Source organism: Mytilus trossulus, chromosome 10, assembly GCF_036588685.1.
Source record: "Mytilus trossulus isolate FHL-02 chromosome 10, PNRI_Mtr1.1.1.hap1, whole genome shotgun sequence".
NCBI classification, from domain to species: Eukaryota; Metazoa; Mollusca; class Bivalvia; order Mytilida; family Mytilidae; genus Mytilus; species Mytilus trossulus.
The window spans coordinates 12,465,565-12,493,521 of record NC_086382.1 but is presented as its reverse complement, the minus strand read 5'-3'; the positions used below and the strand labels follow the sequence as shown (position 1 = coordinate 12,493,521).

General features: G+C 30.6%; 1 protein-coding gene across 1 annotated transcript; it reads left to right on the top strand.

The window, feature by feature from the left end:
- Nucleotides 1-27,537, top strand: LOC134686866 (low density lipoprotein receptor adapter protein 1-B-like). The gene is made up of 10 exons (XM_063546683.1): nt 1-52; nt 6,006-6,090; nt 10,951-11,108; nt 13,307-13,419; nt 14,539-14,653; nt 16,742-16,825; nt 17,273-17,345; nt 18,115-18,197; nt 18,893-18,933; nt 19,749-27,537. The coding sequence occupies exons 1-10, from the start codon at nt 11-13 to the stop codon at nt 19,936-19,938; spliced, it is 984 nt and encodes a 327-aa protein (XP_063402753.1). The 5' UTR covers nt 1-10; the 3' UTR covers nt 19,939-27,537.
- Nucleotides 27,538-27,957: the final 420 nt, after the last annotated feature.

The window sequence follows — 27,957 nt, the reverse complement described above, 5'->3', positions numbered from 1 at the left end:
TATCATACACATGCACATTGAAAGAATGTCGCAAGGAAATATTCAAATGACGGCAAGTTTTGTTTTATTGTTAATTTTCAACAATTTGTTTTCCATTTTTTTTAACATGTTGTACATTTCATTACTGGAAAAATTTAACTTTAGCTACAAACGGTATCGTTATCTGATAAGAGTTATTATTTTGTTTCTAGGAGGTATTTATAAGTGAGCATTTTTTAAAGCGATAACATATCTATATATATGTCATTTGAAAAACAAGAACGCTATACGAAATGCGTTTCCTAAATTTTTGTAGGTTGGTTTATGGTTTTCGTTTAAAATTATATCTATACAAATTATTGATAGGCAACAAAACATGATTTCATTGAGACACTAAATACAGCATTTCATATTACAAATTTATTTATCGTTTGGTTAGTATATTTTTCAGTTTTCAGTTAACAGTTGAGAGGCGAGTATCTTTCATAAAATGGGGTGGTGCCTCAGTCATGCATCGAATAACATCAACATGAGCATGCTGTACCATGCATAGATTAATATCTTCGCCTATCCTTTCTTCTTAGATTCTAGTCTGTTCCGTGTTTAGTTATCTAAGCAATATGCAGTATCAAATTGCTGATAATTTTCATGGTTTGCCCCGAACAAACTTTAAAACTTATTAATTCCAAAACGTGACATCAAAAGAAAAATGCAATGACAAGCTAATAATGCTAAAACAGTATTATATATAAAGGACTCACTTTTTATATAAACATGTATAAAAAAAAACTGTCATTAAATGTTTGCACCTGTCCTAAGTCAGGAATCTGATGTACAGTAGTTGTCGTTTGTTTATGTAATATATACGTGTTTCTCGTTTCTCGTTTTGTTTATATAGATTAGACCGTTGGTTTTCCCGTTTGATTGGTTTTACACTAGTAATTTTGGGGCCCTTTATAGCTTGTTGTTCGGTGTGAGCCAAGGCTCCGTGTTGAAGGCCGTACTCTAACCTATAATGGTTTAATTTTTAAATTGTTATTTGGATGGAGAGTTGTCTCATTGGCACTCACACCACATCTTCCTATATCTATAAAACTAAATTAATGCAGAAGAAAATATGTTAACCTGCTCAAATTTGAATTCAGAAAACTGATAACCACATTTAGAATAAATTACCACAATTTCTTAATAGAAAAGGGACGCTATCTTGATGAATTCTTTTTTCAAACAGTTGGTAGAACTGTGGACAGGGAACTCTTGGAATATTTACTTTCATTATACAATTGAGAAATAAAGCGGAGAATGTGTCAAAGAGACAATTACCCGATCAAAATTCTGAAAAAGTCAAGGCTTTCAACACATCCATGACATCAGAATATGTCCTTCACCCGTGGGCTGCTTCTAACCAATTAATTCTATGATGTAAACTAGTTCAGCGAAAATGCTCATCAAACTAAACTCCGAAACATATAAATGAACCAAAATTTAAAAAAAAACAAACATACAAGACTAACAAAGGCTTCAATACATGGAACAGGCGTTAAAATGCTGCATGATTTGTGAGATCTCAAACCTCCCCCTATACATAAAGACAATGTGGAATAAAACAAAGACATAAAAATACACACAGTAAAACGCAGGTCAACAGAAGTCCAAGAACGATGTTAGAATATATATATAGGTATGTGCATGTAAATGATCTTGTTAAAGAATGTTGTTTATTTCTATTTTGTTAAGTTAATTGTTTCACATGCATAAATGTATATTATATGTAATGACAATAAATTCAGATTTGAATTTGAAATATATGCTGACTACACAAAAGTTTGATTTTGTTCCGCATCCTCAAAAAAAAAAATTACGAATGTTGTTGCACCCATGAGGTACTTCATAATATGTTTATCTTTAAGTTTCAGTCCTATTCAAAAGCAACTTAAGTACACTTCATACAATGGGTGCCAGTTGTTGATTTTCACAGGATGTGTGTTTGTTAAGATAACGTTTATAAACTTATGAGGAAGTTTGCATATAATTTTCTATTATGGTCTTAAGCTTTATAACTTGTAACGAATGATGCTCACTTCAGAAAACTGGCTTTAGATTGAATGTCTTAAAGTAAAATTCTTATTGTTACGTTGATAATAGAATAAAGTGAGCAGATACTCCGACATTTCAATAGTTCCTAAAAATATTTAAAAGGAAACTATATAAAAACAAAAATATACAGTGTGATGTATATGCCAATGCGACACTGAGCAACCCAATAACAAAAACAGCCTTTTAATATTAATTGGGACGAAAGAAAAGAGGGGCAGCATAAATAAAATATGTATGCATACTGAAGTGTTTTTGTTTGAAAATTTATTTTACAAAAATCTTCTCCTCTGAAACTAATTGGCTAAAATTAAACAAAACTTGGCCTAAATTATCCTTAGGTATATAGTTTTAAAAATATATCCGGTGACCCCGTCAATCAATCAAGTCTAAAAAAAGATCATGGCGAATACAACAGATGCAGTGCAGTTTGGCCTATATTTCTGAAAGTTTCAAACCAAAGCATTTAGAGCAAACCTACATGGAGTAAAATGTTCATAAGGTCTAGATCTATATGCCTTCAAATTTTCAGACTCATCAGACAACCCGTTGTTGGGTTGCCGCCCCTGAATGGAAATTTTGTAGTTTTTGGTTATTATCCTGAATATTATAATAGATAGCGTTAAACTGTAATCAGCAAAAATATTCAGGAAAGTAAGATCTACAAATTGTCAATGATCTCATTTATAATAGGAGTTTTTCCCCTTTAAAGCCAATGTTTCGTAATTTTTCGTAAATTTTTGTAAACTTTTCTAAAAATCTCCTCCACTTAATCTACTGGGCCATATATAGATTTAATTTCAAATAGGTTATCTTGAAAAATGTCAGTATCCGATTACCTTTTCATTCAACCAACATGGCCACCATGGCTAAAAATAGCACTGACATAGCTAGGGGTTCACTATATATAAAGAAGTTTAAGAGAAATTGAAATTTAATTTAAATATTAGGGGTCTTCGGCTACTATTGTAAGACTTCAAAAAAACTTCAATGGGGAGACCTGCTATAAATTTATGCTACTGGGTCCAAACCGTTCCCAACTTGCCTTAAACATGTTAAATTATTCATTAGGGTATAATACTACTCATTATGATTTTGACCTTATTTTACACGATTTCTAAAACCACACGGTAGAAACAAGTGAGACACAAGCTCTTGAGAACCTCTAGTTTTAGTATTCAGTGTGTTATTTTTTGTGTACTGACCGGCTCATCGGATACATTTTTTGTCTGTTTTGTTTGCATGTTTCCTATTTAGCTATAGGATTTTCAAGTTTATTTTCGACTGAATTATGAGTTTGAGTTCCTCTTGTATCTTTCGCTTGTCTTCTATAGCCGACTATACGTGTATGGTTTTTATACGACCGCAAATTTTGAAAAAATTTTCGTCGTATATTGCTATCACGTTGGCGTCGTCGTCGTCGTCGTCGTCGTCGTCGTCCGAATACTTTTAGTTTTCGCACTCTAACTTTAGTAAAAGTGAATATAAATCTATAAAATTTTATCACAAGGTTTATGACCACAAAAGGAAGGTTGGTATTGATTTTGGGAGTTTTGGTCCCAACATTTTAGGAATTAGGGGCCAAAAAGGGCCCAAATAAGCATTTTCTTGGTTTTCGCACTATAACTTTAGTTTAAGTTAATAGAAATCTATGAAATTTTGACACAAGGTTTATAACCACAAAAGAAAGGTTGGGATTGATTTTGGGAGTTTTGGTTTCAACAGTGTAGGAATTAGGGGCCACAAAAGGGCCCAAATAAGCATTATTCTTGGTTTTCGCACAATAACTTTAGTTAAAGTAAATAGAAAATAATGAAATTTAAACACAATGTTTATGACCACAAAAGGAAGGTTGGTATTGATTTTGGGAGTTTAGGTCACAACAGTTTAGGAATTAGGGACCAAAAAGGGACCCAAATAAGCATTTTTCTTGGTTTTCGCACCATAACTTTAGTATAAGTAAAAAGAAATCTATGAAATTTAAACACACGGTTTATGACCATAAAAGGAAGGTTGGTTATGGGAGTTTTGGTCCCCACAGTTTAGGAATAAGGGGCCCAAAGGGTCCAAAATTAAACTTTGTTTGATTTCATCAAAATTGAATAATTGGGATTCTTTGATATGCCGAATCTAACTGTGTATGTAGATTTTTAACTTTTGTCCCTTTTTCAAATTGGTCTACATTAAGGTCCAAAGGGTCCAAAATTAAACTTCGTTTGATTTTGACAAAAAATTAATCGTTTGGGTTCTTTGATATGCTGAATCTAAAAATGTACTTAGATTCTTGATTATCGGCCCAGTTTTCAAGTTGGTCTAAATCGGGGTCCAAAATTAAACTTTGTTTGATTTCATCAAAAATTGATTAAATGGGGTTCTTTGATATGCCAAATCTAACTGTGTATGTAGATTCCTCATTTATGGTCTTGTTTTCAAATTTGTCTACATTAAAGTCCAAAGGGTCCAAAATTAAACTTAGTTTGATTTTAACAAAAATTGAAATCTTGGGGTTCTTTGATATGCTGAATCCAAACATGTACTTAGATTTTTGATTATGGGCCCAGTTTTCAAGTTGGTCCAAATCAGGATCTAAAATTATTATTATAAGTTTGTGCAATAGCAAGTCTTTTCAATTGCACAGTATTGCGCAATGGCAAGAAATATCTTATTGCAAAATATTGTGAAATAGCATTTTTTTTTTAATTAGAGTTATCTTTCTTTGTCCAGAATAGTAAGCAAGAAATATCTGATTGTAAGAATTTTTTTTATTTGGACTTATCTTTCTTTGTCCAGAATCAACTTAAATCTTTGTTATATATACAATATACAATGTATATTCACTTTTTACTTCCAACTGATAAATCAAAATAATCTTTACCATTCAGTGATAACAAGCAGTTTTTTTACATCTTAATATTTTATGATGTATTTAAATGAGTAGTTATTGTTGCAAACTCCATTAGAAATTTTAATTGAGATTAGTTTTGGAATAAGGGAAAGGGGGATGTGATTAAAAAAATTGGGTTCAATTTTCTCATTTGAAATTTCATAAATAAAAAGAAAATTTCTTCAAACATTTTTTTGAGAGGATTAATATTCAACAGCATAGTGAATTGCTCTAAGAGAAAACAAAAATTTTAAGTTCATTAGAACACATTCATTCTGTGTCAGAAACCTATGCTGTGTCAACTATTTAATCACAATCCAAATTTAGAGCTGAATCCAGCTTGAATGTTGTGTCCATACTTGCCCCAACTGTTCAGGGTTCAACCTCTGCGGTCGTATAAAGCTACGCCCTGCGGAGCATCTGGTTCTCATTGTTTAAGGCCGTGGTTGCCTTTTATTGCTTACATCTTCATTTCGGAACTTTGATAAAAAGTTATCTGATACCAAGCACATCTCCTTATTCTTTTATTAGTAAATAATAGGCTACGACCTTGCAAGACCCTCATGGGTAGTCATGGTCGTTAAAAAAAATCCCCTTCATCATTCTGGGGCCAGGTATATCATTGTCATTACGTGTTAATTAAGTTTTAATGTCTCAGTCACCTGCTAAACATGAGAAATAAATAACTACATATCTTTCTTTCAGTCTTTTTTTTTTTACTTCAAATATGAGTTTTCCATTTGACAGTGTTCCTTCATTATTTCAGATACGGTCAAAACCAAATCATGAATTTTAAAAACCAAAAAATATGTATGATATTGTTTGAGTTGTGAGTCCTTCAAATAGAACTTTCAGTGCTTTTATGGGAGTGGTTTGCATAATTTAAATTCTGAATCAGGTAAACGCTTAGCACCTAATATCTTCTCCTTATCTAAAGCATTTTCAGGACTTAGACACATGGGGTGATTTTGTTAACAACTCATTCATAATTTTGAAGAAATTGTTTAACGCCTTATTACAAACATTGCGGTTTCTTAAATAATTGTAGATTATAGCTAAAAGGGCAATGGATATGTTCAGAAAGATAAAACCAAAGAACACAAAAAGTATTGAAAAACACTTGGGACACGAAAGTAAGTATGCATGCAACACCTGTCAAACTTGTTTATCTGCTTATTACTTTAGCATATCTTATCTGAGTCATACATAAGTCTCTACTCTTATATACCAGCATATCATGTAAATAGAACAGAAGTAATAATTTTAAACTTAAAGCTAGTGTTAGAAGTTTCTTTTTAGTTCAGAATTTTTATTGGGTAAACAATAACTATTTGGTACATCAAGTATTCAACAAGTTCATCAGGGGTGGTGTTCTCCAAAGTATTCGAAGGTTCGTCCTAAGACACATCTTAGACCAATTTTAGGATGGACTTAGGATCAACTTAGGACACTCTTAAGTTGTGTCTCGAAGCTATCTCAGACGAATCTTATGTTAGGACGTCCTAAACATATCCTAAGTCGAAATTTTCGGTCTCACTAATTAGCGACAACAAGAATTTTAGCGACAACAAGCGTTAACAAGAATTATTTTAGCGACAAGAAACTATTTAGCGACAAGAAAACTTATATTTTTTAATTAAAATTAATTATTGCAATAAATATTGAAAGAATGTGCAAAAGAAAATAATTTTAGCAACAAGAAAGTTAAAATTGATAGAAAAAAACGAAACATTATTTACCTCATATTTAATCATCTATTATGTATAACAGCCAGTATTACGTTTAATTATTGTATTATTAGATTACTTTTCCTTGTGTGTTCAGAGCATATTATTTATCTTATAATTTGTTTTTTAAAACTTTTTTCGTGCAATATATATCTAGCTCGCAAAATGAATTATTTGTGCATCATTGTCCTGAAAATATTGACACAAATTTTGAAATACAAAAAACTGAAATCAAACAAGAGGAAAAGAAAATTGAAATGTGGATGTTTTCATCTTTTTATTTGTTTATTGCCTCATTAAACGATATTTATCATGTTTATGCATATTGATTGAAGATGAAAGGAAATTAATGACAATCTTGAGTTTTCAACAGGTGTTCACTATTTACAATGATTGTATATTCTGGCACGTGCAATTGTATAGTCTGACGCGTGTACAAAGTTGAAGGTGTTAATTGGATGTTATTGTAGCAATAAAACAGGGGACACACGCGTCGTTAATCTCATTTGATGTTCCACATTGTGTGTACTGTTATTACCTTAGGTGAAGCCACATCTAATGTTGTTCCTATCAAGAACAATGAATTATACTGTTAGAAAGGAAAACATATTTTATGTTTTTGTTTCAATAAATCCTTCAAAGGAAAGTTTAACTTTTTTTTGTTTTTGTTTAAATTTTAAAGAGTGTGCATTTCCTTTGCTCTACCAAGCTAACAGAAGCCATTCAACTTTTATGTTTAGTATAAAGTAAATTGTCAGCATTTCAGTATTATTCTCGCAAAAGTACGTGCTCTCTTTCTTTTTCACAAATGTTTAATTTCTTCATCTACCAATATACTAATATAAACTTCAAAATCTCTTTTTCACAAATGTTTCATTTCTTCGTCTATCCAAGGATTTGTATAGTTATAACTATACAAATCCTTGGTCTATCTATATAATAAAACATTTTAATTAGACATATCTGCTCGTATTTAAAAAAAACATTACATACAAATTTCCTTATATATAATAAAAAAAAAATGTTTTCTTGTCGCTAAATAGTCTTCTTGTCGCTTGTTGTCGCTAAAATAATTCTTGTTGTCGCTTATTGACGCTTGTTGTCGCTTCTTGACGCTTGTTGTCGCTAATTAGTGAGACCCGAAATTTTAAGTCGTTAAAGATATTTATTTAAAAACATTTATTAATGACGAAATTATTTAATAAAATTGTTTACGAATTTTATAATAACATGTACAGAATTAAATGCATAATTACCAATGTACATGTAATTATATAAAAAGAGATTGTTATTTAAACTGGAAAACAATTTGTTTTGAAATGAGAATTAAATTTGTAGTGTAACCGTATCGTGAAACACGAAGTTCAAAGTTTAAAATCATGCACAATTTCTTTATATACGAGTTAATAACCGATGGTGCGTTTCATTTCATGTTCATTTTCACGTAAAATAATGAACAAAAAGCGAAATCCAAACTTTATTACACTAGGATGAAGATAGGATGCTCTTAAGACACCTTGTAGGGTGTCCTAAACTTAGGATGAAAAATCAGATATATCATAAGTTAAGAGAGCTTCAAGAACACGACTTAGGACACGTCCTAACACTAAGATAGCTTCGAGAACACCACCCCAGGTCTTTACTTTAAGAATTAATACACCTAATCGCTATTTATTCCATTACGGGGAAGTTCTAAAATTACAAAACTTTTTCATCCAGTTGAAGCTATCTGGAACCCTGTTTAAACAATGCACCATGCATAATACTTTTTAATGAGACCTGTTTAAACTATCGTAAATACTGGAAGCAGGACAAATCACCCCACTGGCAAAATGCCCCATACCGAATCGCCCCACTTTTTCACCAACTCACACCACTATTAAAAAAAATTGCCCCAAACTGGTTAACCAACTCGCCCCACTTTTTAAAAAATCGCCTCACTTACACATGTTACATGTATGTTGTGAAAAGGGTTAAATCCAATTAATTTTCTCCCGCCAACTCGCCCCACTTATCATGCTTATTGAAAAAGGTAAAATTACTTCTATATATAATTTTTCAGGTACATGTATACCAACTAGCCCCACTTAAATGAAAACTAATCTACACCAGTCAGGGGACTTACTTAAAACAAGTGATTTTTAAATCACTTATTTGATTTTCATGCTTACCAGATCAACCTGCATTGTTCCAGCTTTTAGGAAAAAATAAAATTATTTCCCTACCTACAAAAATGTACCTACCTACCCACACCTGGCTTGGCAGGGTCGGGATTGGGGAAACAAACAATATATTAATTTAGGCCTTTAAGAAGTAAATTGATTTGCCATGCTTTTAATTAGTGTATTGCTATAAGAATAGATACTACATTTTTTTTCTGAATGTTTACGATTGCAATTAAATTGAATTAATAAGGCACTGGCTACCATTAATTTGAAATGAAACAATAATAAAACATCCCTTGTATTATTAAAATGTTTACAAGTTGTTTTGATATTTATTATTGTTTATACATGTACATACTAAAGTTGAAAAAGATATAGTTTGACAATCATGAATGCATGTTACATCTTGTACATGATTATTGTTATTACAGAAAATTAAAGGATGATATTTCAGCTACATGTACATGTATGTTCTCGACATCACTTCATAGCCTTTCGGGAGACATCTATCATGTTAAAATTATTCCCAATGTATTTTGATTATTGTACAATGTGGTAATAAAAAAATAATCAGAGCATAACATAATGTACATAATATATGCTTCGAAGTATTAAGTAATTCCCAAGTTTCCCATTCTGAAATTAATAATATGCCTTTAAGCCATGTTGTTACAGCTAAGTTAAACTCATAAAAGCCTTGTCTGAGACTCATTGATTTACAACGATTTATCCAATCTATAGATTAGTATGGCATTCATTATCACTGAACTAGTAAATATATTTGTTTAGGGGCCAGCTGAAGGACGCCTCCGGGTGCGGGAATTTCTCGCTACATTGAAGACCTGTTGGTGACCTTCTGCTGTTGTTTTTTTTTTCTTTGGTCGGGTTGTTGTCTCTTTAACACATTCCCCATTTCCATCCTCAATTTTATGTACATGTACAAATATAAAATTGAGAATGGAAATGGGGAATGTGTCAAAGAGACAACAACCTGACCATAGAACAAACAACAGCAGAAGAAAGAAAGAAGAAGAAAAATTCCCGCACCTGGAGGTGTCCTTCAGCCATGTCAGCTGGCCCCCAAACAAATATATTCTAGTTCAGTAATAATGAACGCCATACTAAACTCCAAATTGTACACAAGAAAATAAAATTAAAAATAATACAAGAGTAACAAAGGCCAGAGGCTCCTGACTTGGGACAGGCGCAAAAATGTGGCGGGGTTAAACATCATACGAATATCAGGCACAATCCTTCCAGTTAGGGGTTTAGTACATGTATCATATTACATAACATATATGAGAAGAACATAACCCGTGTATTAAATTCCGCACAAAGTTTCAAGAATTCCCAATTTTCCAAATAGAAGTAAAATATTAAAGTTTTTTTTTAACAAATTACTAACATATATATATATGTTACTATCTATAGATTACAAACAGTTTAGGAATAAAGTGTAGAAAACTCATGAAAGCATCTGACTAATACATGGATGTTATTTCTCTCAAAACTTATGACCCTTGAAATGTTAGGGGACCAAATGTGTCTATAATACATGTCATAAGTGTCACTGTACCTATATTTATTATTTTAAAATGTACCAGTGTGTTTTACTTGTGCTTTTTTCTCCATCTACAATTGTTTAAAAACAATAATTATAATCATTGTATAAACATTTTTATATACATTTAATGTTATTATTCAGCTCAGCTTTGGACACTGTGATTAGCAATACAAATTGTTCTACTCTATTCAAAGTGGTTGATGTACACATATTTTAACATTTTCTATTCATCATGTTCATATCAATATTAAGTGTTAGTACGTATATCTGCTAAGTACTTTCATATGGGAAATCCCCTTAATTAGGGAAGTTTATGAATCTGATCACAGTATCCAGAAAAGTTTCCTGTTATCAAGTTCATGATGGTTATGTACGTAATTATTTTCATTTTGTATACATTATTTTGTCTGAATCATGTAACTTTCAAATATTTTTTGTGGTATACATGTAGTATATTTTAATTCACATTAATTGAGTGGTAGTATTTAAAAACCATTAATTCATATCTTTGTATTTTTTTATCTGCTGCCTTGTCAGAACTTGGAGAGGGTTGGAGTGAGAACAAAGAAGCTGTTTCTGATGGTCTGACATTTCATTTGAAGTACATAGGATCTACACTTATTGAAGAAGCTGCAGATGGAGAGAGCTATCGGGATGGACAGAGTGAAAAAGCTGTCAATAGTATTGTTGCCATGGTATTTAAAATTTAATTAGATCTGCTTATATACGGCATGTACAGGGTACATTTGCATAATGAACATTTAAAAGTAAATGTCTAAAAAAATAATTGTCATTTGATTATTATCTCATTTTGCAAACAATTATGTTTACTGTGTTAACATCATATCATAAATGTTATTTTTATACTGCAATTTTACATATTTGCACCAAACCTAAAAGTTTTAAACTGTTTTTATTTCCTTTTTGAAAGAAATCATGGACCATGATAAGGAACCCCTAATTCAAATATGATGTGCATGTAAACAGTAATTTGAATACATGTACATGTATAACCATGATACATGTAACTCACATAAAAGCAGGATACCAAGAGACTAGAATCACTTCTTGTTATCTGTACCCCTGTATTTGTATATTTCAAGGTTAATAACAGTATTAATAATGATCATGGTTGACTTTATGGCTGTTTGTCTAACTTATTTGATTTTCTTATCTGCGCTGTTAAGTGTACATTGATTTTGTATCCACTTCTATCATTGTCTATGTCCAATTTGAATCTAGTAAAAATCCAATTTGAATCTAATAAAGTCCAATTTGAATCTGGTAAAAGTCCAATTTGAATCTAGTAAAATTTTCTTAGAATTTCAACAATTTACTTTTTGATTTTCCTTAGCAAATCAAGGACTTGTAATTGCTTACCTAGGGGTACTTTAATTGTACTTGATTCAAACCCCTTATTGTTATGATTTAGTGTGACTATTAGAATTGATAACATAAATTACCATTTGCAACTTCTCTCCTTTTTATTATGATAAGCAAAAAGGACTACAATCTACAAATGTACACAAGTTACCCTACTACATGCGTTACAGTTATCTATTATCTTTTTTTGCTGTTGGATATCAGATACATGTTTTTCATGTTAAAAAAAAAGACATTGAATGGAGACATTTAGTTTATATTTGGAAATTATTGTGTGCATTTATTATTGCAAATTTGTCATTTTGGACTAAAATGCCATTTTAATTTTAGCGATATTGAGAAAAATCCTTTTTAGTTCATATGAATATTTCAAAATGCAAGTTTTAATCATTGCGATTATATTACCCTGTCACATTTTTCACAATAATAAAATCATTGCAATAATTTCTGAATTTGCAGTAATCTGCATTTGAAAGGGATTAATATAAGTTGCAAAACTTGTTTCCCAATCCACTAAAAGTTTATATATTTAAAGTAAACTAAACTTCATTCACTTGGTGTATGAGTATGCACCACACATCTTGTAAATTTTGAAGCCTAACACCATTACGCCTAATTACATGTACATGTATGTTTACTTCCTTGTGACTTCATATAATCTCACCAAACACATCCTGTCAAAGTTATCACCAGGAAACAACGTTATGTATTGTACTAAAACTAAGTGGTTTTATACAATATGGAAATCGAGATAAAAATCTGCCAACGTGCACTTTGCACCAACTCTTAAGGAAGTTTGTTGCTCAGTTTCAAAATAAATAACTTTCCATAAAACTAGTATATATTGATAGGGGATTAATTGAGGAATCAATGAAGCAAAAAAAAATATAAGCGTCAATGAGCTTGTTTTTGAGATATTAGCCATTGGAATTTTGGCAGGAAAATGTTCTCTCTTGATTTTTCATAGCTTTATCATTGACCAGTTAAAGTTCTAAAAAACTATGAAAAAAATAAATAAGATTTTAAGAGACTTTTACAAATGGCTTATAATTATACATGTAAAAAATTTATAAAAAGAAAAATGGGGGTTCATGGGCAAATTTTTTTAAGGCATTCAAGTGGATAAAACCAGAGGATTTCGAAAAACTGACAAAAAATCCAAAACATGACAAGTGAACATCCTTAATCAAGGTTTTGACTCCTGATTTACATGTGCCAGTTTCTGAAAAAAGACTTTTTAAGACCTAGTAAAATCACCAGCAACAAATGACATAATCAAAAGCTCAAACACTTCAAACAAACGAAAAACAACAGTCAGATAGGAAATGATGGTTCATAAAAAAATACAAAACTTTTATGCAACTTGTGCAACAAGCGTACTAAAATTATGTACTGTAACTGAATTGATAATCAAATGTTTATATATTAAATTTCTATAACTATTTCATGAATTTTTTTTAGAATACTTTATTTTTATATTGTACATGTTGTATGATTATTCTATTCTCAGGCAAAGACGGCTAAAAGTAAATTACGAAAAGTAACATTGACAACTTCACCGGAGGGTATGAAAGTTTTAGACATGGCTTCAAAAGAATTGTTGATTGAATGTAGTATATTTAGGTGGGTATATAATTCTGGGCAAAAGAATTACAAAAAGAGGTGTTTAAATCCTTATGTGGATTAATTTTCATATGTCCAACTCTTTAAGAATCTCAAAAAAGACTTAGCTATTATCAGAGCTTTTTGCGTGCTTTAAAATACAGTTGTACACAGCTACTTTTGCAGAGGTACTATTTCTGTACTTAAAATCTGTAGTACTGGAAATTTACTTGTAATATTTAGTACTATTTCTTTACTTTAAAATTATTGTTATATTTAGGTACTTGTATTTTCCAGTGCTCGATTTGTACTCAAAATATTGATACAAAAATGATGCCAACAATGATCACATATTCCTTTTTTGAACATCATAACTTCATGAGATTTGAAAAAGATAAAAGTTCAAAATGCTGAAAATGTAACCATGCAATCAAAAATCTGTAGTACTTAAATTTCAAGTACAAATCAAGTACTGTAAAATACAGGTACTTAAATGTTACAATAATTCGTAAGTAACACAATAGTACTCAATATTAAAAGTAGATTTCTAGTATTACAGATTTGTGGTACATATATAGTACCTATGCAAAAGTAGCTGTGTAATATATATACTTATACATTTACATAATATTATTGAAAGACAACAAGTTAGATTATCAAAGTACAAGATACATGTGCATGTTTGTTTTGCACCACACAATACATTTTATTTAGTTTTAGCAATAGGTAAACTATATTAGAAGATTGGAATGGTTGTAAGCTTGTCCCTCAGGGTTAATCTGAAGTTGATCTCATTTTCGTAGATTGTTTTGATTGATACTGTTCTGTTTGTGTAATCCTAGTCGTGTCTGTCAATGAGACAATTCTCCACCAGAGACCAAACCAACCAGGTCAGTAAAAAACTATTGGTCAACAATGAGCAAAACTTATACCGAAAAGTAAGTTTTAAAAGGCTGTGAAATATAAAATGTTAAACAATTGAAACCAACCATGCAGATATGTCATAGTTGTATATTTTAAGAATTCTGTGATTTCCACTGTACTTAGATTTGATGTATTATATTATATTGATTATAATGTTAGATTATTTGAAAAGGATTTTTTTTATCAAAATTTATTTGAACTTTTAATATATTTCAGAATATCTTTTTGCTCTGCTGACAAGAACCATGAAAAAATATTTGCCTTTATGGCAAGAAATAGCATTAATGAAACCATGGAGTGCCATGCTTTTCTGTGTGCGAAGAGAAAAATTGTAAGTATTTTTTGTCTACATATTCTGATTTTATTATTCAGTTTTTACGTGTTCAGGTACATATTGAAGGCACATGGTAAAAGAGGAACAGATCAGGTACAGAGATTTATAAAAAAAAATGCAGTTCTAGTTTTCTGTTCAACTTTTAAAGAGATTCATAAAAAACAATTTTATTTTGGATGTAACATGTTTTCTGATTGACTGACATTGTTTTGTTTATCAGCTCATAAACATAATTTAGTCATTTGACTGTGATGTCATCAACATTATTTCATGAATTACTCCGGTTAAAAAATGGAGTTTAGAATTAAATTATAAGAAATAACTGCAATATTTTTTCTGACTATTTGAAATATCATAAATATGGTGTACACTTTGAAATAAACCGCTACACAGGTTATTCAATGTGCACCACATTTTTTATGTTATTCCTTCTTAGAAAGAAAAAATATTACAGTCATTCCTTAAATGAACTGCTAAAATAGTCACACCAAGAAGACCTTTTCCAATAATTAATGAAATGGGTAAGTAATCATGCAAATCTTTTAAAAACATTTGATTCATATAAGCTGTGTTGGATAGAAATCAACTTATGCAAATAATAATCAATACATCTGATAAATTGCTAGAGGTTGGAAAAATATGTATGCTTAGTCTGTTTTAAATTGTTAATTTAACCACGCTTCAAAACGGATAAAAATTCATCTTTAATTTCATATTTGGATTTTTCAAAATCAACTAATTGTTAATTTAAGTCTTAAACATTCACATGTCTTCTTACTCGTGCATCAGGTCTATTTCTTTCTGACGCAGCTCATATGTAATTTATTTGAATAGATATCGGTAAAAAAATCATTAAAAACAGGGTTTTAGCTAGGATTTTGAGGGCTTTAGTCACTTTTGCGCGTGATAAAAATCAGCCTTATTTTTTTATAAAGCAAGGGATCTAGGATGTTTATCAAACTAGCTATACATATATGTCCAAGTCCTTCAAGGACTAGTCTAGGATCTTTGAAGACTTTAGGATTGCTAATGTAGGCAGTTATTTGCAATATTGAATGAATTGACTGATATGATGCTAAGAAATGAAGATAAGAACAGGGATCTGGTAATATGGTCAAAACTTCACTTCAGTTATTTTCAGGGCACACCCCTTATCAACAAAAGTTGGGTGCCTTTATTTTTAACCACTGCACAAATGAACTTGTAACGACTTTTTCACTTCACAATCATTTATATCCTTGAAAATACGTTTTAATATCTATTTGGAATCAATTTCTTTAATATTGGATAGAAGGATCTGCATCTATACTTAATGGGACAATTCTAATGACTGTAGACTGTAGATCACGTTTACTTTCGATTTTTAAACGAAATGAAATGAAAACGGGAAGTGACAATTGAATAATAATTTTAGAATAAAACCGGATTCATCTACGAACTTTTACGCATGCGCAATGCATTGAACAGGAAGCACCTGTTTGCAAGTGAAAATATTTACGTTTTGAATAAAGTTCATTCTTTTTAATCGAAGTTGTCGAAAGGTTTTGATGAATATATTTATATAAAGTATGACGAAAATACGTTGAAATGACGAAACTACGACAAGCAAACTGCAAATTATAATCCTAAGGGAAATATTGAAATTTAATAAAGTTGAAATGTCCGGGAAGTTTATCAATCTTCTTCAAATGACGAAAATACGACTGAACTGTGAGAAATGATTAAAATGAAATGCTGACTGACTGATTTAACTTAAATAGATTATTATGATGGTCATTTATGAGGTTTTATAATGATAATTAAGGGATTAGTGACCCATCTGATTGGCGATAAGCGGATTACTTGTCATCACAACTTTTAACACCTTTGGTAAACGTTAATTACCTGAGGGCCATAAACTTGTCAGAATCATAAAGACAGGTAGAATTCAAGTAATTTGATGTGTAAATACTTTTACACTTTCCAAATTTAAGTGACGAAATTGATATGAAATATTTTCGTCATTTCGAAAACCTTTTCGTAAAATACGAAAGTGACGAGCGCTAGCTAAATCACTGATTAAAAAGATATATTTTATTTTTATAGGCACAAGCAGTAACGTTGACAGTGTCCAAAGCATTTGAATTGGCCAGTGAAAAGTGGAATACAGAAAATGAAAATAAAAATTCTGTAAGTTAAACATTTTATCAGATATTCATTTTGAGATACCAACAGATAGAAAAAATAAACATTATGTAAACATGTCAACATTTAAAACCATCAAAGATTTGAAAAAAAATCTGGTTTATTGTTCCAGGCTAGGGTTATGGAACTTTTAACAGTTATGGTACATATGTTTCTGTACATCTAAGGATATCCTCATATAGTTTCATAGAGTCATATTTACAAACCTCTGATTAGATGCATTCTATTCAATTTTAATATACACAAGACATTGTTTATTATTCAAAGCTCATCAAGAGATTGGTAAAATTAGTTTTAGAGGAAGATTTTTAGAAATTTTGAAAAAGTTGTAATACCCTCAGCAATATTCTAAGAGTTTTCATTATAAAGTGCATATGTAATCAAGTTCAACAAAAACATATAAATGAGTGAATACATCTTTTTAATTTTTAGAATGAGACTGCACAGTCAAGATTAGAGGATAACAATTTCAATAATTTAACAACTAACTCAAATAAAAGAGATGGTATGTATATAAGAAAAATCTGTATAGTAATTAAGGTGGCACCTAACACTACCCGGAGATAACTCTGTAAAGTCAGCTAAATATTTTAATTACGTTGTGTTTTAAAAGGAATATTAAGCTTCTCAATGATCAAAATTGGTGTTTGTCAAACTGCTATATAACCAGTGTAATTTTTCTGACAAAACGGTTGGTTCCAAATTTTTGAATTTTTTATATTTTTGTGAAAGGGTCAAAGTAAATACTTTGACAAAATTGTATGAAAATTAAACAAGCCGAATTAATTTTAGTGAAAGTGTTTGGTACCACCTTAATACACAGTTGATTTAAGGATAAGCGGTTAAAAGTAATACTGATAATTCATTTATCATTGTGGTTACCAATTTATTTAAATTTAGAAAATTCTTTATACATTTAGATTTGTGGATTCCCTTTATTCACAAAAATGGTACCCAAAAGTAATTTTGATACTCACAGAAATTTTATTTAGAAAGCGTAAGTAGGGCTGAAAGGATTTGACTTCCATATAGTATCATGGATTTTTTTTTCAATACAAGACTCACATTGTTGAACAATTACAGTCTTTTGATGAGGTAAATATAGTGGTTTATTGGCTCTAGATAAAACTGATATTCTCTGAAACTAATCACTTGCTAATGGTGAATATCAGTCTAGAGAGGGAAATAAATAACCAGTTTCGACTATAAAACAATTTATTTATGTGATACTTTTATGTCTTCTCTATTAAATATATATTAATGTTGATTTTCAGAAAATAGTTCACCGATACCAAAACTTCAGTCACCAAAGTCTGTGAACAGATCCTCACCAACACCTAAACAGAGTAAAGAATGGGTAAGCTACATGATTACATCCTTTAAAAATATAATTATTTGGACGCTTTAGTCCAGTGTATCTATAAATGATGCAATACTCTTTTGTGTTTTAGTAAATTTTGTATCATTTTTGCCTTGTTCTTTGAGTATGATTTCTGCTCAGAAATAATACCAGAAATGACAAAAAGCTACCACAACAAAACATTTAGTATGTAACTATTTCCTGCAAACTTAATTTTTCAGTTTTTCTTCAAACTTATTTCTGGAAAGGGCAGACGAACTATGTCAGAGTGAGTTATAGTACAATTGTGTCCCACCATTTAATAAAAGTTACTGAAAAATGAAATTGAAGTTTCAGATAGTTAATAAAATTTAGAATGAAAATGGGGAATTTGTCAAAGAGACGTCAACCAAACCAAAATGCAGAAAACAGCCTAAGGCCATTAATGGATCTTCAATGCAGCGAGAAACTCCCACACCAGTAGGCATGCTCTAGCTGGCACCTAAACAAAATGTATACTAGTTCAGTGATAATGGACTTCATACTAAACGCCGAAATATACACAAGAAACTAGAATTGAAAATCATACAAGTCTAGACTAACAAATGCCAGAGAATGTAACTGCTTGTAAGAATGTTATTACACACTTCAGTGAGAGGTATAAAAGTATGCATAACATATATTTTCTTTAATAATTTTCTTTTATTTTGTAGCTGAAATTTGAAGATGACAATTTAGATGATGATTTTTCAAGGTAATGTGTATATGATGAATGATCAGTATTTATTTAGTATACAGGAACACATTTTTATTATTTTGACATTTTGCATGATTTAGTCTGACAGAGTTTGGCTATTTTGTTAAGTTTAGGGTCAACATGTTTTGTCAGTCAATTGCCCTACCACTACAAAAAGGGTGGGTCATACCTGTAGACAGGGTGGGTCGGTGGCGGACGAACCCCCCCCCCCCCCCCCCCCCCCCTTGAAAACAAATAAGCACTGTTAAAGTCATTGTTCTGTTCGAATTGTGACTGTTGAAGTCGTACCTCCCCCCCTTTCCTCCCTTGGAAATTCCTGGCTACGAGCCTGTGGGTGGTGGGGTATGTAGGTTAACTTCTGCCATCTATCTGTCTGTAGTATATTTTTGTATTAAAATGAGAAGATGTGGTTTAATTGTCAATGAGACAACTATCCATCATAGTTCAAAAACTAACACTCTATTTATGTAGAGTTCAAAGTTATATAGAATAAAACGTATCCTTTAACTGATAATGGATAATTATCTCTTTATAGATAACAGATAATTGTTGAGTAACAGATAATTGTCAGCCTCTGTATTAATAGAGTGCCATTATCAATCCATCATGCTGTCTCTTATGAAGGTCAATCAAGGATCTATAACGGTCTTGTAATCAATCATCACCAGACACTGTTAATTATATGTTTTCGACATTTACATATACTTGTTATTTGTCATTAATTTATTTTCACTGATATTTTTTGCAGTTATAAATTCATATATAATTATATGTCGTCTGTTCCTTATTATACTTTTTACAAATTTTTCTAGGCTGGCAGAAAACAGAATTAGAAAAGTACCAGTAGCTGAAGTGCCACCAAGAATGGACAAGATACCATCCTTCCATACAAATTTAAAAAAAGAAGATATGGACGATTCTATTACAAAATACCTAGACACTAAAACATGTAATGAGGAATTTTCTCGCCAAAGGTCAATGGAAGATCTGCTTGTAATATAATGCCTAACTGCCACCTGATCTCACTAATAACCACACACAGGGTACTGAAATCATCCATTCAACCATAATACTAGTGCTATAGATCTGACAGGTAACCAGTCAGAAACCAAATCATGCCATGTGCTTTTATTGCAGATCTGACTAAGTACCAAAAGTAGGGTACACATGTATCAGATAATGCCATCCAATTATTATCACAAGTGCTTTTTTGTTATTAAGTTTTTAGTGCTTTGTATTTGTCTCTATGAGATGTATAAATGCACTTTTAATGTTGCTCAGAAATTGTTTTTATAGTTTGGGTTATGCAGGATGTGAATAAACATGTATGTTTTTTTTAAGCATGTTAAAAATGTCTTAGTCTTCAAATTTTTTTTCATAAATAGGGCCCTCTCAAACAAAACTGTTGTTCTTAAAACTCACACATTTAAAATTTGACAAAAGTTAATAGAATCATATAAACCAAACTGCATTCATTTCCTCTTGTTGTTATCTGATTTATACATAACTGCTTGTTTTCCTTATATCTAAATTTTTATCAGCATATCTTGGATTACTTATATATTAATTTTATATTAAAGAAAATTAATTACTTGCACATTTGCATTCCCCGTTCTGGATTAGGAGCTTATAATTTTGTGCCAATTGCTGTTATACTTTTATTAATTTTTTTTTGTGTCAGTATTTAGCTAAGGCCATGTGTTTTTTCAAACAAACAGGATTTAATCAATATTGTGAAAGATTAAAAACAAAGTTTGTCTCTGCAAGTGAGAAGGAGTTCATGGAAATATTAGTGAAATATAGAAAGAGATAAATTTTTGTTTTGTTATTCAAGTTCATTAATTAATTCTAAAAATGTATAGCAACTAATCTAATGCACTCATGCATACACACACACAGAAAATTTGAAACTTATAATTAGAATTCATAGGAATAATATTAGAAAAAAAAGAATGTCAAAACCCTCAAGTCTTGAAATAATTCTGATCTAGCATTGTAATTTGATTAATGCACAAGTGCCTGAATATATAGATACAAAGAATCCAAAGTAAAAACTTTTTGAAAAATCATTTAATGAATAATTGATAAGAAAATAATAAATGAGTTGCCGACCTGTGTAAGAGCTGTCAATCCTTCAAAGGAATTTGCATCTATCTAGCATTGTCATTTGATATCTGGGCAGAGAGAGAGCTTTTAAAGGCTGTGCCTGTTGCTCAATCCTTTTCATATCTTAATGAATAAAATATGTTTAAAATCTAAATTTCTGGGCAAGTGTCTAAATTAAACAATGTGTGTAAGAGCCGTCAATCCTTCAAATGAGTTTGTATCTATCTAGCATTGTCATTTGATTTTCTGGGCCAGGGACAACAAAAAGTGTAAGAGCCGTCAATCCTTTAAATGAGTTGTCACCTATCTAGTATTGTCATTTGATTTCTGGCCAAGTGCCTACAAAAAGTGTAAGAGCTGTTAATCCTTTAAATGAGTTGTCATCTATCTAGTATTGTCATTTGATTTCTGGCCAAGTGCCTACAAAAAGTGTAAGAGCTGTTAATCCTTTAAATGAGTTGTCATCTATCTAGTATTGTCATTTGATTTCTGGCCAAGTGCCTACAAAAAGTGTAAGAGCTGTTAATCCTTTAAATGAGTTGTCATCTATCTAGTATTGTCATTTGATTTCTGGCCAAGTGCCTACAAAAAGTGTAAGAGCTGTTAATCCTTTAAATGAGTTGTCATCTATCTAGTATTGTCATTTGATTTCTGGCCAAGTGCCTACAAAAAGTGTAAGAGCTGTTAATCCTTTAAATGAGTTGTCATCTATCTAGTATTGTCATTTGATTTCTGGCCAAGTGCCTACAAAAAGTGTAAGAGCTGTTAATCCTTTAAATGAGTTGTCATCTATCTAGTATTGTCATTTGATTTCTGGCCAAGTGCCTACAAAAAGTGTAAGAGCTGTTAATCCTTTAAATGAGTTGTCATCTATCTAGTATTGTCATTTGATTTCTGGCCAAGTGCCTACAAAAAGTGTAAGAGCTGTTAATCCTTTAAATGAGTTGTCATCTATCTAGTATTGTCATTTGATTTCTGGCCAAGTGCCTACAAAAAGTGTAAGAGCTGTCAATCCTTTAAATGAGTTGTCATCTATCTAGTATTGTCATTTGATTTCTGGCCAAGTGCCTAAACACAGTGTGTAAGAGCTGTCAATCAGTTAAATGAGTTAGCATCTATCTAGCATTGTCATTTGATTTCTAGGTAAGTGCCTACAAAAAGAGTGTAAGAGCCGTCAATCCGTTTAATGAGTTGACCTCTATCTGGCATTGTCATTGGTTTTATAGGCAACTGCCTACAAAAAGTGTGTAAGAGCCGTCAATCCTTCAAATGTGTTGGCATCTATCCAGCAACGTCATTTGATTTCTAGGCAAGTGCCTACAAAACGTGTGTAAGAGCCGTCAATCCTTTGAAGGAGTTGACATCTATCTAGTATTGTCATTTGATTTCTAGGCAACTGCCTACAAAAAGTGTGTAAGAGCCGTCAATCCTTTGAAGGCGTTTGCATCTATCTAGCATTGTCATTTGGTTTCTGGGTACGTGTCTACAAAAAGTGTATAAGAGCCGTCAATCCGTTAAATGAGTTAGCATCTATCTAGCAACGTCATTTGATTTTTGTGACAAGTATCTCCTTTCCAAGATTCTTCAAGCTTTAGAATGAATTTGCATCTAGCGTTGTAATTTGATTGTTGTGCAGGTCCTCAAATTCATTAAAATTCTTAAATAGCAGTCAAAATAAAAATAAAAATGTCTGTAAGAGCAGTCAAACCTTTAAAGAGATTTACTTCAAGTGAAGTAATTTTACTTTATGACAAGTTTCTGAATACATAAAAACAATGAGGGTTGCAATAATAAAAATCTTGAAAGAGCCGTTAAACCTCGAAATAGATTTGCATCTTATGTAATAATTTAATTTCTGTTTTAATTTGAAACTCTTGAATAGCAGTCTTACTAATGAATAATTAAAATAGTCTGAAAGAGCAGTCAATCCTTTAAAGACATTTTCGTCAAGTGAAGTAGTTTTGTTTGCAAGAGCCGTTAAACCTCGAAATAGATTTTCATCAAGTGTTGTAATTTGATTGCTGTACAGGTCCTCAAATTCATAAAAATTCTTGAATAGCAGTCAAAATAAAAATGTCTAAGAGCATTCAAACCTTTGAAGAGGTTTTCATCAAGTGAAATAATTTTACTTTAGAACAAGTTCCCAGATACAAAGAGAACTATACTTTGCACTTATAAAAATGTTTGTAAGAGCCGTCAAACCTTGAAATAGATTTGCATCTAGTGTAATAATTCTGTTTGCACAAATACATGAAAGCAGTCTTACTAATCTTACTAATGAATAAATAAAAAAGTCTAAAAGAGCAGTCAATCCTTTGAAGAGATGTTCGTCAAGTGAAGTAATTTTGCTTTAGAACAAGTTTCTAAATACATAAATACAAAGAGAGTTGAAAAAAAAAATCTTGTTATAGCCGTCAAACCTCAAAATATGTTTTGGCTAATGTAATAATTAATTGATTTCTGTTTGCACACATACACATTCAGAAAATTTGAAACTCTTGAATAGCAGTCTATATTATTGAAAAATATTAGTCTGAAAGAGCAGTCAATCCTTTGAAGAGATGTTCGTCAAGTGGAGTAATTTTACTTTAGTACAAGTTCCTGAATACATAAATACAAAGAGAATTGCACAAATAATCAAATAAATTGCATCAATTATGATAATTTTATTTTTGAAAAGCAGTAAAAAAATAATTCTTTAAGAGTATTCAAATCTTGAAAGAGGTTTTTGTCAAGTGAGGATAGCACTAATAAAAATCTTGTTAGAGCAGTCAAACCTCGAAATAGATTTGCATCTAGTGTGGTAATTAGATTTCTGTTTGCAAACATACACCCACAGAAAATTTGAAACTTTTGAATGGCAGTCTTACTAATGAATAATTAAAAAATTCTGAAAGAGCAGTCAATCCTTTAAAGAGATTTACGTCAAGTGAAATAATTTTACTGTAAGACAAGTTCCTGTATACATAAATACAAAGAGGGTTGCACTAATAAAAATCTTGTTAGAGCTGTCAAACCTCGAAATACATTTGCATCTAGTGTAATAACTTGATTTCTGGACAAGTTTCTTAATACATGAAAATAAAGAGATTTAGGTTGATAAAAAAAAAGTCTTAAGAGCATTCAAACCTTTAAAGGGATTTTTGTAAAGTAAAGTAATTTTATTTTAGGACAAGATCCCTAATACATAAATACAAAAATGGTTGAACTTACAATAATAAAAATGTTTGTAAGAGCTGTCAAACCTCGAAATATATTTGCATCTAATGTAATAATTTGATTTCTGTTTGCACACATACACTCTCAGAAAATTTGAAATTCTTGAATAGCAGTCTTACTAGTGAATAATTAAAAAAGTCTGAAAGAGCATTCAAATCTTTAAAGAGGTTTTTGTCAAGTGAGGTAATTTTATTTTAGGACAAGTTCCTGAATTAGGTAATTAGGTAATAAAAATCTTGAAGGAGCTGTTAAACCTCGAAATAGTTTTTCGTCCAGTGTAGTAATTTGCTTTCTGTTTGCACACATACAACCACAGAAAATTTGCATCTCTTGAGTAACAGTCTTATTAATAAATGAATGAATGATAAAAGAGTCTGAAAGAGCAGTTAATCCTTGAAATAGATTTTCATCCAGTGAAGTAATTTTTTATTTCATGAATTGCTTTATTACAATGAAATTGAGATCTATGTTGAAAAAAGTTGGCCACTAGAAGTAAGATAAAGTTTTTTTGAAACTGATTGAAATATTGCATACAGATTTATAGATATTATTCATGTATGGCTAAAGAATTAAAGTTAAAATGGTTTAAGGTCAGTTTTAAAACATGAAAATTTCACGGTCTCAGAGATTTTGACAACATAATTAATGATGAACTTGAATACAAAAATGTATATCTTAGTTACACCACTTTACAACAGTAAGGTTAATGGTAGTCTAGACAAACTTAAGTGTGGAGCTTCTGATGTGAAATATATGTGATCGTGTGCAGTGTTTTTGAACTGCACCATACAGAAAGCTAAATGTCTGTTATATTTTTTATTTTTTTCAATTTTTAAAAATATGTACTGTAAATTCAGAAACTATTGAGTGCATTTAATATTGCAATTTTGTCATTTTAGCCTAAAATTCTATTTTAAATTTTTCGATATTAAGAAAATCCTGTGTAATCCATATAAAATCTTCCTAAATGCTAGTTTAAATTATTGCCATTATAACCCTGACACATTTTTCGCAATAATTAAAACATACCTATAATTTCTGAATTTACAGTATTTGTGATCATGTGCATTGTTTTGGAAATGGTCCATACAGAAGCTAAATGTCTGTTATATTATTATTTTCTTCCATTTTCAAAAAGATGTATTTTGATGTTGATCTGTTTATGCTGAAAGCAAATTTGTAGTTACATTATGCATGAAAATAGTATAACTGTCATCTCTGATTTTTACCTTTCGTGAATATTCATGTAACATTTCACTTGCATGGAAGTCTGTACCAAAAGTTTGGCAAGCAAAATATAATAGAATCTCACATGCCAGCAAGTCTGCCAAAAGTTTGGCAAGCATAAGATAACAGTATCTCACTTGCCAGCAAAAGATAATAGTATTTCACTTGCCAGTAAGTCTGCCAAAAGTTTGGCAAGCAAAATATTTAATTTAATTTCAAGGGGTAAAATGAAATATCCAAGTACAATTTTCTCTTCTTTCTAGTTTCGTCATAAGACCAACTCCTTTTGAATGAAGATTTTAGTTTGTTAGCCATCTCTTCTCCCAAGTTTCATCATATGACCAACCTCCTTTTCAATAAAGAGTATGGTTTGTTAGCCATCTCTTCTCCCTAGTTTCATCATATGACCAGCCTCCTTTTCAATAAAGAGGTTTGTTAGCCTCTATTATTAGCTTGTATTGTCTACCTCATATTCCCCATCCTCCTCAGGCTTCCTATAGAGAGTAACTGCCTTAGGTGGTTACATTTTATGATCTTCAAAGAAATAAAGTATTGTAATATACTAGTCCTGTATTAATGAAAGTGAATTCTTTGAGGCCAGAGAAAATAATTTCCTAGATTCACATCTCAGATTTCACTGTATTTATTTTCTGCAGTGATGTGTTTATTGTTTAAAAAGTAAAGGTAACACTATAAATTTTCAAGTTGGAAATTATTTGTGCTTATACCTGGAAAATAGTGAAATTTTACATGTCTGCACATGCTATATGAAAGTTGGAATGTGAATTTAGGAGCTATTTGTATGGCCTTGGAAAGTTTTTTTGCAACATTAAGCAATGCACACAGAAAAAAAATGGCTTATAATATTGTAATCAAATAATTTGTAATTCTAAGCAGTAGTCATTTTTTGGTAGATAAAAGCAAACTTTCGATTTTGATTTTTTTTTTGCTATCCGAAGTCAAAATGGACTGAACATGAGTTTTAAATCTGACAAGGTTCACTCACTACACTGATATACAAAATGTAATATTACTAAGCAATTGTCTGTTTATATTTTTTGGATTTATTGTTTTGTTAGGTTTCTGTCTCATTACAACTGCACCATTTATTCACATGCCATGCCTAGAAATTAAGCTCAATCCAAAATGAGTTGAATGAATGCCAAATTTATTTTCTTGATGCTAAAATTTCTTAAATGAAGTTTAAAGCATACAAATATCTATTTATCATCATTTTGTTCTGAATTTATCTCCAGTTTAATCAAATGTTAAATTATCAAATAAATAATTTTCAAAACAAAAGCCTAGAATAAAATGAAGGAAAACAATCTGTTGCTTCCACATGAAATTGTGAATCTAAAAGAAACCAATTTAATATTGCTTGCTCAGTCTTTATTTTTTTAGCAGAGAAATTATTATTTTAACAATATACATGCACCATTTATCATAATTTTATGTGTTGGTCTGAATTCTTTTGATTATTAGAATAACAAATTAAATCCAACATTTTGTGAATAAATACTGAAATTATATTAATAAACAAAATGCAATACATAATTATATTCTGCATAATGTATTAGAAATGGGGTCTTATTTGCAATATAATAACTGTGTTATCAAGAATAATGTATAAAGAAAATAATATGATATATATATTGTCCATATAATCTATGCATTACACAGTAATATACATGTATTTTTTTCCTGTTTCCCAATCCAATTCAATTTATTTGAATAAAATATTGTTTAAACTTATATACATGTACAATAGTTAGAAAATAATTGCTTTATAATACCTAGTTATAATTATTTTAAGTTACCATACTGTTGGCGCATGGAAGTATCTTAATTGATGCTCAACTTTTTGAATGAGGATGTAGTTAGGGTATAGATTGGTTTCGATATGACACAATTTGAGTGAGTTATTGCCCTTGACCACCATTTTCATGAGATAAAAGGTGGACTTATTTGACAAACTTTATTGAAACATGTGATACAGCCAGGTCTGATCAGAGATCCTTACTAAATCGTAGTGATGAAACAAGCAAAGCTAAAAGAAATTCAAATGGATCAAGATTTTTTTTTCTTTCTTATATCTAGCTGTCAAGGTAACAAGTTTCAAAATTTGGCTGATAAATTAAGAAATTTGCATAAATAACCCTTCAACATGGCTACTAAAGGGAAGTTACTCTTGCTCAAATGTTGTCAACGGAAATCGATCTATGGACAATAGTCCACAGTGTTTGTGACCAGGATTGTTTTATGAACTTGCTTTATCTGTGATTTAGATTTGATTAACTATACATATGTAATATCAATGCAATGCTTTATTAATTTTCCATGCAAAGGTTTATTCATATGTATGTTTTAATTGAATGCATATATTTTTTATTAATGAAAAATATGCAACAGATTCAGAATAATAAAAAAAAAAATATGTATGGCTGAATTAACATAATTTAATTTTGC

Bases quoted from the DNA above. Each gene is read 5' to 3' on its own strand.
- LOC134686866 (XM_063546683.1), top strand. From the start codon at position 11: ATGCACATTGAAAGAATGTCGCAAGGAAATATTCAAATGACG. The intron at 11,109-13,306 runs GTATTTAAAATT...TTCTATTCTCAG, and splicing joins TCAATAGTATTGTTGCCATG to GCAAAGACGGCTAAAAGTAA. The intron at 14,654-16,741 runs GTAAGTATTTTT...TTATTTTTATAG, and splicing joins TGTGTGCGAAGAGAAAAATT to GCACAAGCAGTAACGTTGAC.